Source organism: Pteropus vampyrus, unplaced genomic scaffold (genome assembly GCF_000151845.1).
Source record: "Pteropus vampyrus isolate Shadow unplaced genomic scaffold, Pvam_2.0 Scaffold50, whole genome shotgun sequence".
Lineage (NCBI taxonomy): Eukaryota > Metazoa > Chordata > Mammalia > Chiroptera > Pteropodidae > Pteropus > Pteropus vampyrus.
This window is the reverse complement of record NW_011888831.1, coordinates 1921788-1933802: the sequence shown is the minus strand read 5'-3', so window position 1 is coordinate 1933802 and position 12015 is coordinate 1921788. Positions and strand designations below refer to the sequence as shown.

Below are 12015 nucleotides of genomic sequence, written 5' to 3'. Positions count from 1 at the left end.
CACCTCAGTGGACTCTGGAAGTATTCTCCTGCCCAGGCTTGGAGGTGGCACTGGGTACCCTGCTTCTGCCTCACAGGAGGCCAGAGACTCAGAACTCAGAATCTCTGGTTCGGGATGAACCTGCACAATGGAAACATGCCTGGGCCTTGAGAGGCTGAGCTCTCGTTGCAGTTGATGACAATTGCTGGGTGGCAGGTGTTCTGGCCAGAAACTGTGGGTGAGGAGAGCTCAGTAAGCCAAAGAGGGGCAGCCCAGATGTCGTACGGTTCCTGGCCATGAAATGCCGAGTTCTAGAGAGAAAATGAAAATGTCTTTTGGAGTCACCATCCCTAGAAGGGTGTGGATTGGGGCTAGTATGACCACTGTGGCTTCAGATGAGTTAATTGGGGGTCTGGTTGGTCACATGTGGCCTGTTCTTATACCAATATGTTTTCATTTATAAAATATCAGGCACATCTTTTAACTTTAACCTTAGATGCAATAAATAGTCCAATTAGAGGAAACTTAAGAGCCACCAAGCAACTAGGTACAAAGTCTTCTATTTTCCATGAACTCAACTGCTGCAAGAGTTTTAGTGGGAAATGCCTGGGAGACCTGAATTCTTGGCTCAGGCCTGGGCCAGAGGTGCTGTGTGGCCTGGGCCAGCTGTGCAGCTCCGCATCTGTTAAATGAGGGTGCTGGACTTCACCTCTGTGGCCCCTTTCAGCTCTAAACATTCCAGGAAGCTCCTAACTGACCGCGTAAGGCCCCGTTAGCAGAAGTGCCCAGGGTCATTCCTTTACTTTCATGGGAAATATTTATTTTCTTTTGGCTTGCCCCACCAGTGTCTAAATAACAACCCTTCTCCTGCTATGAATACGCACAAGCAGGCCAGGCCCTGACAGTTGCAGGTAGGAAATGCTGGCAGGGCTGGGGGTGAGAATGGAGCTGAGTTGAGGGTGGGGATGAAGACAGGGTTTGTTTTCAGGGCACATCTGACTGTGGGTAGCTTGACAGAGAGCAAAACATTGGGGTCCTCCCTCGGTTGGGGGTGGGGAGTTCCCTTGGGTGGAGGCTGGAAGTTTCTGCCTTTCTGCCTTTTGCCCATTGTGTCTTTTGTGTCCTCTGTGCTCTTGCTCTCTCCATGCCCAGTACCCGCTGATCCTCCCCTCCCCCTACCTGGCAGCCAAGGAGCTGACTCTGTCTTACAGACTCTGCTTCTTGCTCTAACTCCCTGGTTTCTTACAGCAACCAGGATAGGAGTTAGCACAGGATATAGCATCCCATTTTACAGACAAGGGGGCTAAGGCAGGGGTGGGTGTCACAGAGAATGAGGGGCACATCCCAGGCCTTTTCCTTCCTGTGTGGGCTTTTACTGTGATTGCACAGCCTCGGGCGGGGGGTGGGGCAGGGGCTGAGCGTGGAGAGTAGAGGAAAACAGTGCAGGTCATTGAGGTCAGAGGACTCAGGTTTTCATCATGGTTGGGCCACTGACTGGCCACTGTCTGCCCCTAGGCAAGTGTTGACCCACTGTGCCCTGGGTTCCTCCCAAACAACCCGGGGTAGGGTTGTTCGTCTTGTGGGTAGAGTGGGAGGATGTCTCCATGGGAAGCTGGGCACAGAAACCCTCACAGAGGCAAACCACAGGTGTGTTACTGACCCTGGCTCTCTCCCTCATTGGGGACAGGGAAGTGGAGAAGCCAGTATCAGGAAGCTGGCCCCAAAGGTTCCTGGAAATGGACTGAGTGGGGACCTCTCCTCTGTGATGGAGAGTAGTGGTGGTGGCTATAGGTGGGGGAATAGGGGTTAGTGTTAAACAGCACCAGGGGAAGATTAGCACTAACATAGCCCAGAGGCCCTGAGCAATGCATATCCAGGTTCATGGAAAGACTGGCTTCATGGGCCTGATGCGAGGGGAGACGGACAGTATTGGACCAGCCAACTGCAGAGGGTGATCATGTTCTCTGCTCCATGACCTGGAGGTGAAGACTTCCTGGCACTGAACAAGGAAATTCCCTACTCTGAACTTTTGTGCATCCAGCAGAACCAGAGGCCCCAGGGTTTTGGTGCCTCTGGGTGGGCTTCATCATGGCACCTCGTCTGGGCAGGGACTGGGGCTCAGTGAGGATGATATAGATTCAAAAACTGTCCACACCAGAGGTCATTGGAAATAAAAATTTGCATGCAGGGAACAGTCACTCGAAGTTGAAAAGCAAAATCAATAACCAGGACATTTATCCAAAGAAGCCCTTTGTGGTCTCTGTGGGCCCTGATGGGAGGCACGTACCACAGTGAGGGGAAGTAGAGCAGAGACTCATGGCTCTTAGTTTGCCTGAATGACTCCGAAAGGAGCAATCTTGGCTGCGTGTGTGTGTGTGTGTGTGTGTGTGTGTGTGTGTGTGTGTGTGTGTGTGTGTTTTCATGCCTCTCAGGAGACTAGGCTATTGTTGCCAGAGTGAAGATCTGAAGGCTGAATATTGAGAGCAGGGGGCAGAGGAGAGGCCCAGAGAAAGCCTATATCTGAGAGGCGGGGGACAGGAAAGCAGCTGGAGAGACAGAGACTGGGTGGAGGGGCAGAGAGCACAAGAAAGCCAGGGAAATGATGAGAAAACACAGAGGGAGAGAGCAAGAGAGAGTCAGAGAGGATGGGAGAGGGGGACACAAACATATGACACACCAAGAAAGAACCAGAGCAAGTTGAAAGAGAGACAGTGACCCAAAAGGAGAGAGAGAAGACCAGAGAGAGCAAGAAAAGCCTGCATGGGTGGAGGGATCCTGAGGGGCAGGACCCAGAGAAAGAAAAACACGGAGAGGAAGAGAGATCAAGAAAGAGAGACATATCTACCCAGAGAAAAGAGAGAGACAGATGCTGGGATAATGAGAGAGGAGAGCAGAGAATATGGGAGTGAGCTATCGAGGCCCACCCAGAGAGAGGGGCAGACGTGGAGGAGAGCACTGAGTCTGAGAGACAGAGAAATACAAAGACCCTGAGAGACAAAGATCAATGGGAAGAGATCTAGTGAGATCAGATCTGAGTGGGACAGGGTCAGACACCAAGCATAGAGGAACACGGTAGGAGTCTGAGAGGAGGATACATTTACTAGAGAAACAGACAAAAGACCAAGAGAGAAAGATGGAGGAGGGTCACGCACAAAAGTAGGAAGAGAGGGAAGAGGCCCAAGGTGGTACAGAAGTAGGTGTGCTCAGATCTCAGAGCCTGGAAGCCCCCTCAGTTTCTGACAGCCTCACATACACCCCTGGGGTAGGGCTTACACATAGCAGAAAAAACACAGGAGCTAGGATGTGTAAGTACCTGCTGAGCACCTGCTGCATGCTGGGCACTGGACCAGGAGCCTTGGCTCGCTTATCTTCCTGTGTCAGTTATTTACTGTTGGTTTTTTTTTCCCCCACAAAAAACTGGATTCCCACAGGATGGAGATCATATCTCACACAGCACACAGCAGATGCTCAGGAAACCATTCAGTGTAGAATGAGTATTAGTTAATGAACAAGTGGACAACCACATGCTTGGGTAACTGAGCCAGGGGACATAGACGCTCAAGGTGGGCTACAGGCTGACTCTGACTACCCGACTCTGGAGCTGGGACAGAATGTCGTATGAGCAGACCACAGCCTAACTAGAACTGAGAGTGGGTGTTGGGGAATAACACCGCATGCTCCGGTGGTGGCGGTGAGGATGGACCATTATCTTCATGTGCTGTTATCCACACCTGTGCTCTTACTGTGTGCTAGTCAGGCTTGTAAACACTTAACCTTTGTTATCTCATTTAATCTTCATGGCAATCCTATGATGTAGGCATGACTATGATATCATTTTATAGATGAGGAAACTGAGGCTCAGAAAGCATAAGCTACTGTCCAAGGTCAGGATTACTGTCCAGGTGCATCCAGGATTGAAAAGAGTCAACATAACACCAGAACTGAGCTCTTATCCCCTTTGTGATCCTGCTTCCCCCAGAATAACATTACCTCATATTTGTTTACAGAATTTTGGCATGTGGAGCTTTTGCAAATTTACTATATTATTGTCCTCATGACAGCTTGCTAGAAAGAGTTGTAGAACCAGAGTGATATTCCCATTTAAGAGATCAGAAAACAAGAAGAGTTGAGGGACGTGTGCAATGCACAGGCTCACATGTGGCAGAGTCTGGACTGGAACCCAGTCAGGGCTCTGCCCAGATTACAGTGCTGCATAGAGATACACACTGGTGCCCAGATGGAATGCATCACATGCAGGAAGTTGTCAGGGTATGAGTGGTGCCTGGCTGGAGTGTTAGGCAGCCAATACAGGATGCTCAGGGGAGGCCACCAGGAGGACAAGATTTAAGGATTCTTGAAATAGTATAGCTAGGTTTACATCATGGCTCTAGACAGTGACATTGGACAACTTACTGAAATACTCCATACCTCACTTTCCTTGTCTATAAAATGGAGATAATAATAATTGTACCTTTTTTAGTATTGTTATGAGAATTAAGTGAATGAATATTTGTGAACTACTTATAAAAATTTCAGTGCATAGTAAAGATTTGATAAGTGTAGTTAAATAAATCAAACAAGGCAGGGATAACAACAACAGCAACAACAACAACAGCAACCACCACCACCACCATCACCCAGACCCCAGCCAGAGAGAGGGTCTGGATCACTAACTCTGGAGCTATTCAGAACTCCGGACAGCTCCCCAAGCTTCAAATCTATCCTATTGGTTCCACTTGCTCTGTGAAGTTCTTAGAAGTGAAATGGGTCTCATTCTTTTATTCTTGGTTATCAAGCATGAAGAGTCTCCTCATCACCATTTAATATCTATTCTATGAGAGAAGACACAAAGCTCTTCACTAAGAAGGACCATCTCTTCCAGGGGTAGGGTTCTTATGGGTTTGTCATTGAGGAAATGCCTCTTTCTGGGGTGAAGGGCTGAACCAGAGGTGTGAGACCTAGGGATGTGGGTTCAGTGTGGTTAGGGAATATGGCCCCACTGATTCTTTCCAGAATCATCACTAAGCTCAGGCTGGGAAAGAGCAAGAATAGAGACAGGTTTGAAGGGAGGATTGGGGTGGGGAATGGAGGCATTAAGAGGTTCCTAAGGTTGTGATGTGGGCTAAGGGTTCCACGCAGCTCAAGGCTTGCTTAGAGCCAGAAGTCTTCTGCTCTTCCAGTTACTCAAGAGCTGCTCCTGTCCCACTCAAATCCTGGCCCACTCAAATACTGATGGCAACTCTCTTCTCATGTGAAGAAATGACCATGATGTCTCTCATCTGTGATGCCCCCTATGCACCAAGATATTTATACCCATTATTTCATTTGGCCGTTACACCATCTTGTGAGTTAGACATTTCCAGTCCCATTTTGCTGATGGTAAAACTGAGGATCAGAGAAGGCAACTAACTTACCCAAAGAAAAACTACTAGCAGTGGCGAGGCCCCCCCGCCGCTACCCAAACATACTTTCTTTTAAGAAATATTGCACTTAGGGCTAGGAATGGAGGCTTCTATGGGTCTTCAGCCTCTCTCATGACTGTCCCCTTCTTATTTTCTTTTGCTGTAATATGTGGAGGCTCAGTAGGATATAACAACACTTTCTTGCAATGAAGAATTCCTGTATGTCTCATACCTGTCATAAGTTCCTGTTAGGGCTACCTATACCTACCCCTGCCTGCTTATGCCCATCTCTGCTCCTTCCCACAGAGGAGATGGCTGAAGGGAAGAATGCCATCCTCATTGGGATGAGCCAGTGGAATTCAAATGACCTGGTGGAACAGATCGAGACCATGGGCAAACTGGAGGAACATCAAGGTGAGAATCTGCTTCTCTCTTGACCAGGGGGTGTACGTATGTGTGTTGCAGGGTGGGTTAAAGTGTTGGCAATTTGGGTCTTAAAGTGCGAGGACTTGGATCTTCTATGAACAGTCAGTCATCTATCTATCTAAGCACCTCCCTTCCCTGAGCCTGTAACTCCTGAATTCTGTGACCTGCAGTAACCCTCCTGGGGACCTCTGTGGGGTTTTCGGTGGCACAAAAGCTCCATGGTACTTCAACAGAGCATCCTTTGTTTATAGGATGACCACCCCAGGAGCACGGATAACTAAAGACAGGTGGCAGGGTCCAAGCTCCTGGGACTGTCAGGCCTGTGGTATTGGAATCTGTTGGTTAAGCAGGGTGGCAACTGGAGGAGACTTTGAGAGGGGACAGGGGAGAGGGGCAGCGGTGGAGATTGTAAATTTTTTTGGCTAAGTTGTGGAACATAGAGTGTGTGGCTGGGAATTGATCCAGGAGGCTTTTTATGGAGAGGAGTTTTGACCAGGAGCTTAATCAGCAGCAGACAAAAGCAGACATATCCTTTTAGGCATCCATCCATCTGTCCATTTGATCACATTGATCACTAACAGGATGTTTGTTAAATACCAACAAGTGTATAAAGTGCTTGATAGGAGGGACCAAAGGTGACTCCACAGTAGCTTCTGCCTTATGATGTATGACACAGTATAAGTCGAGACATAAGGGGATCAAGCTCAAGCTGAGGTTTGTAGGGCACAGAAAGGAGAGGCAGGAATTCTAGGAGTCAGGAGACAGTGGCTCAAGGAAGAGTTCCTGACAATAAAGCTATGGAGTCATACTTTGAAAGGCAAATGGAGGATATAGCTGAGGAAATAATAAAATCTGAGATGACATATGGGGAAACTGAGCTTTGGAGCTATACTTGATTAAGGTGCCGTGGGAGTGAGGAACAGAGCTGAGGCTAGAATGCTATCCGGAATCCAGGGTGCTAACTTCTGTACCTGTTATCCTGAGGAGGCCAGTTTTTTCTGTCCCTCCTGCCCACCCCATATATCACTCTTCCAACTTCCCCTCTTTCTCATCTCCTCTTTTCTTTTTCTCCTAGCCCTGCCATTTCTCAGTCATGGTCTGGGCCAGAGCTGCTTGACTGGGTAAGGCCTCCTATCAGGAGGTGTTCAGTGAAATAGTCCTGGCCCAGCCCCACAGAAGACACATCTTGAAGCTGCCCATCTTGGTGGTACCAGGCTGTCTTGCTTATAGCCTCTGCTCCCTTCCTCACCCCAGACCCCCATCCTGTTTCCTTGGTTTGGAGCCCTCCATATGCCAAAATATCTATCCTGAGAACTAGACAGGCCTGGGATAACTCTTCCATTTTCCAAATGAGAAAACCAAGGCTCAGAGAAGCTCTATCTTGCCCAAAGTCCTCCAAGTTGGTGGCAGCATCACACTCAGATCTCTAGTCTCCCGATTTCCAGACAAAGGCTTTACCTCCCACATTGGACTAAGGCCAGGCACAATCCTGGGTCCCTACAAAGTCAAGTTCAAGAAACCCAGGGTCTTAAAGGAATAGGCCCCCCATAGGCCACTATCACTTTTACAGGAATGGCAGGCTCTGAGTCTGATCACCAAGGGCAGTCCAGGGACAATATCCCAGTCTTTACAGCTACATGTTTGCAGATGGACCCTTGTCTATTCTTTCCTTTATCCTAGGAATCCTGGAGGGGTCCCCAAAGGGGTCCTGGGTTCCAGGTGCTTCCCCAGGACAATGCTTGGTAGCCACGAAAAGACAAATCCACCACTCAACTGGTCATCCATTTGCCACTGCCACTTTCACTCATCTGCCAAAGAATGTGTGGCTTAGACAGTGTGAGCTAAGGAGGGAGCGAGGGAGAGTCCATATGACTGGGAGGGCAGGGGAGAAGGAAGCAGAAGGAGATTGATGAAAGAGGCTGAAATTGTAGCTTTAGAATCTAGGAGATCTGGGTTTGAACCCTGGCCCTGCCAGTCTGTGGCTTTGTAGCAGCGAAAGTCACATCACCTCTCTGAACCTGTTTCTTTATCTGCAGAGTAGAACTAGTACAAAAGTTGTGAGGATTAAATGAGCTAATACTTGCAAAGTCCATTCAATAACAGGTCATTAGAATGCTGGCAGAGAGAAGAGTGAGAGATCATGCACAGATACAATTCTCAGAAATGCTTCATGGTGCTCATAAGAGGTTGAATTAGGGGCAGTGCTTGCCTGAGTCCGAGAATAGATGCTGTTTCCTCCCAGTATAGAATGGGGAGCAGAAGGGAGAGAGAGAAGAGGGGGCGAGGATAAAGAAACCAGCCGTGTTTCCAGCTCCTTCTGAGTCTCATTCCCCAGTGGATTCATAATGTGAATTCCCAAAACACGACCGAACACACACATTAATTTCATTCATTTCAGCAGTCATTTATGGAATCACAATAGGGGCTCAACCCTGTGATAGATGTGGGGGAAATAAACAAGAACAGGCTGGCATTGTTACCTTTTTAGGAGCTGGCAGCAGCGAGGAAGAGACAGGCTGAGTAAGGGGCCTTGGGAGAGAGGCTCTGGGGACTATTTTGGGGAGAGGAAAGTCTGAAAACACTTCCTAGAAAAGGCTGCAGTCAAAATTGGTGGTATAGATAGAGCTCTACTTCTGTCTCCCTCAAGTTTCCTGCCCTTAGGGCTCACTCCAGAGACCTCCTCTCATGGAGTGAGAGGAAATACGCCCTGGCTCATCAAGCTCCCTTTGGCGATGACCCCCAAGTCCATTTCCAGCCAAGACCTCGCTCCTGGGCTCCAGACTTAGAATTTTGGGATCCTTCTACTTACCTCTGCCTAGATGTTCTGAAGACTCTTCGAGCTATACGAGTTCCAAATGGAGCTGATCTTCTTCCTAAATCTTAATTATGTTTTAGTCTATTTTTTTTAATCTCCTTAGCTATTTAAAGCATATATTGCATTGGCACTTTCAGATTGCTCTGTTTAAGCCAGTTCTTGAGGGTGCTGATTCTGGGGTGTTTGTGTATGTGCGCACATGTGAGTGCAAGCTAAGTGTACCTCATGGGTTCTGTTTCTTTATTTTTTATTGAAAATTCATCTTGGTCACTCCCTTCCACCTTTCCTGTGGGAATTTTGTGTGCCCTAGGCTGTGGAAATGTCCTTCTAGATACCAGTTTTATGTGTCTGCTGGGCCTGAGTGTTTCACTAATCTTACATATTTTATATGATCAATTTACAGTTTAGTGTTCCCACTCTACGTGAGTGGTGTAAATTTAGACCCCTCACCAATGTGTGGTGGAGGCTTAGGGTTTTAATTACTCATGTGTGATGTTTTTCTTTCCCACTGTTTGTGAATTGTTTCTTTGCCGCTTCCCCAAAGGAGTGTTTTGTTTTCTGAAATTCCGTTATGGATGGAGCCACCCTTCAAGGATCTGTACTGTACAGGGGGCTCCACTTTAGCTCCTCACCTCCCACAGGCTGAGGCCAAATCTGTAAAGTTAACAATACGGTTTTCAGCCTCTATCCATCTGAGTTTTCCACGAGTCTCCTCCAGGTCAGATTCTGCTTTTGTCTCTGGATTGTAGTTCCCTCACTGTTTTTGGCACTTGTGTACAATCCATTCTTTATTTTGAACTTGCTTATATGTGTACATTTTTTGGTAACATAGGCATTTTAATGGAAAGGGATTTTAAGCATAAGCTCAATTTATCTTTATTATTATTATTATTATTGCTTGTCTTGTTATTTTTATTTGACATTAATTTGGTAAAGTATACATAATATAAAACTTACTATTTTAACATTTTCAAGCATATGGCTTATGGCATTAAGCACATTCACATTGTTGTGCAGTCATCATCACCACCCATCTCCAGAAATTTTTCATCATCCCAAACTGAACTCTGTGCTCATCTAAAACGAACTCTCCATTTCTCCTACCCCAGACCCTGGGGTGCCATTCTATATTCTGTCAGACCCCAGGCCTGCCATTCTATAATCTGTCAGACCCCAGACCTGCCATTCTATATTCTGTCTCTATGAATTTGACTACTTTAGGAACTTCATATATGTAGAATCATACAGTATTTGTCCTTTTGTGACTGGCTTATTTCACTTAATATAAAGTCCTCAAGGTTCATCCATGTTGTAGCATGTGTTAGAATTTCCTTCCTTTTTAAGGCTGAATAATATTCCATTGTATATATCTATCACATTTTGATTGTTCATTCATCTATTGGACATGTTTCCACCTTCGGCTATTGTGAATAATGCTGCTATAAACATTAGTGCACAAATAACCACCTTATTTCTTGAGTACATTCTCATTGTAAACAAACAAACAAACCAAAGAAAACCAAAGTCTCTCTTCTCTACTTTTTCCACTGCAGACCATGCTGCAGAATTTAGCAACGTGGAGAATTTCTCTGTAGAGATACATCGTATTAGGCATTATTGCTGCCACTTAACTTTTATTTTTCATTTAATAGTAGATTTTAGAGAGCTTTTTATATGAGTATACATGGAGTCAACTTATCTGTTTTACCTGTACTATACCTTTACAATAGATGGACTATAATTTATTTAACCATTCTATAGTGATAAACATTGGAATTTTTTATTATTATAAAAAGCTACATGGATTGAAAGTATAAGCATTGACAATTCTGATACTGCTAAACGATTTTCCAAAAAGACTGCAAATTTAGATTCACACTACCTGTGGATTAGGTTAGCTGTTTCCCCACAATGTTGCTAGACTTAAAATTATCAAACTTTAAAATTTTACTTGATTGATGAGTGAAGACATTTCTTGTTGCATTTTGTCCTCACTCAATTGCTAGTGAGATGAATCATCTTTTCATAAATGTGTTGACCAACCGTATTTTCATTTTTCCGAATTTCTTAAACATGCTTTTTGCTCATCTTCTATTGGATTTGTCTTTTTCTTACTGGTTTTCGTAGTTCTTTAGGTATATGCTGAGTATTAATTATTAGCTATATATTTGAATTATTTATTTCTTGAATCATGCCACTTGGCTGAATTTTATTAGTTTAATAGTTTGTCAGTTGATTCTCTTGGGTTTTCTAGGTAGCATGTCATATCATTGACAAACCTTAATGGTTATATCTTTGCCAATATTTACTGTACTTGCCTAATTTTTCTTGTTTAATTGCATTGCATAGGATCTCTAGAGAGATGCTGAGTAGCAGGAGTGAGAGCAGGCTTTCTTGTTTGTTCCTGACTGTAATGCTGTGATCTCCATCCCCTTCTCGTCCCACCACCCCCGCCCCTCCCACCGTATCTCTTGCTCTTCGTTCCTCTTCGGTTAAGTATATTGAGGTATGATTTACTTCCATAAAATTCACTATTTGTAGTGTATATTTCTCACTGCTGCTTCTTAAATTCTATGACTTCCTCTTGGGTTTACTTCCTTTTTTCACTAGAATATCTCCTCAAGTTAATTCTTTCAAACAGGAACTGTGATAGTAACCTTCCAAGTCCTTCTAGACAGATCTTTATTTGGCCTTCTCATTTGAATGTAAGTTTGCCTGTTTGTAGACATATTCCCAACTATCTTTAAAGAGATTCCTCATGGTCTTCTTGCATTTAGTGTTGTTGGTGAGAAGTTTGAGGTAAATTTGTGGGAAGTCTATTTTTCCCTTTTCTTGAAGCTTTAAGTTTTTAAATATTTATTCTTTCCTTGAAGTCACAAACAATGTTTGTGGCTAAGGTTTTGTTGTTGTTTGCCATTCCTGCACCTGGTATACTCTTTCTTCATTATCGTGACATTTATTTTTTTTTATTGTTTCTTCAAATATTTCTTTCTCTATGTTTTCTCCTTCCAAAACTTATGTTAGATAGATGCTGGAACGTGTCTCAACTTGCCATTCCTATTCTTATTTCTCGGTCCTTACTCGGTTCTGGAATTATACCTTGGTTTTAACCGAGCCAACAGCTCATCAATTTTTTTGTTTTCAGCTGTTTCCATTCCTCTGGTCAGCTCTTCTGTGGAGGATTTTTGATTTCTTTAAACAATCACCTTTTCATTTTCATGCACTCTGCCTGGTTCTTCGTAAAACCTGATTTGATTCATAGGTGCCATGGATTCATTCATGGCTTTTTAAAGTCTTCATCTTTCTTTTTTAAGTATCAGAGTTTTCTGGTAGGTCAGGGGTAGGTGGGAAAGATCACACATGCTTCAGATTAGATTAATTAGCCAAAGATCC

At 45.0% G+C, this 12015-nt stretch overlaps 1 protein-coding gene across 3 annotated transcripts in view; it reads left to right on the top strand.

Annotated features, from left to right (window-relative positions):
- Positions 1-12015, top strand: part of PITPNM3 (PITPNM family member 3) — a 94443-nt gene that overhangs the window by 23578 nt on the left and 58850 nt on the right. For all 3 annotated transcript variants that reach the window (XM_023530427.1, XM_023530426.1, XM_011359759.2), the window contains exon 3: positions 5688-5795. In XM_023530427.1, the coding sequence (XP_023386195.1) occupies positions 5688-5795 (108 nt within the window). The remainder of the gene's footprint in view (positions 1-5687; positions 5796-12015) is intronic.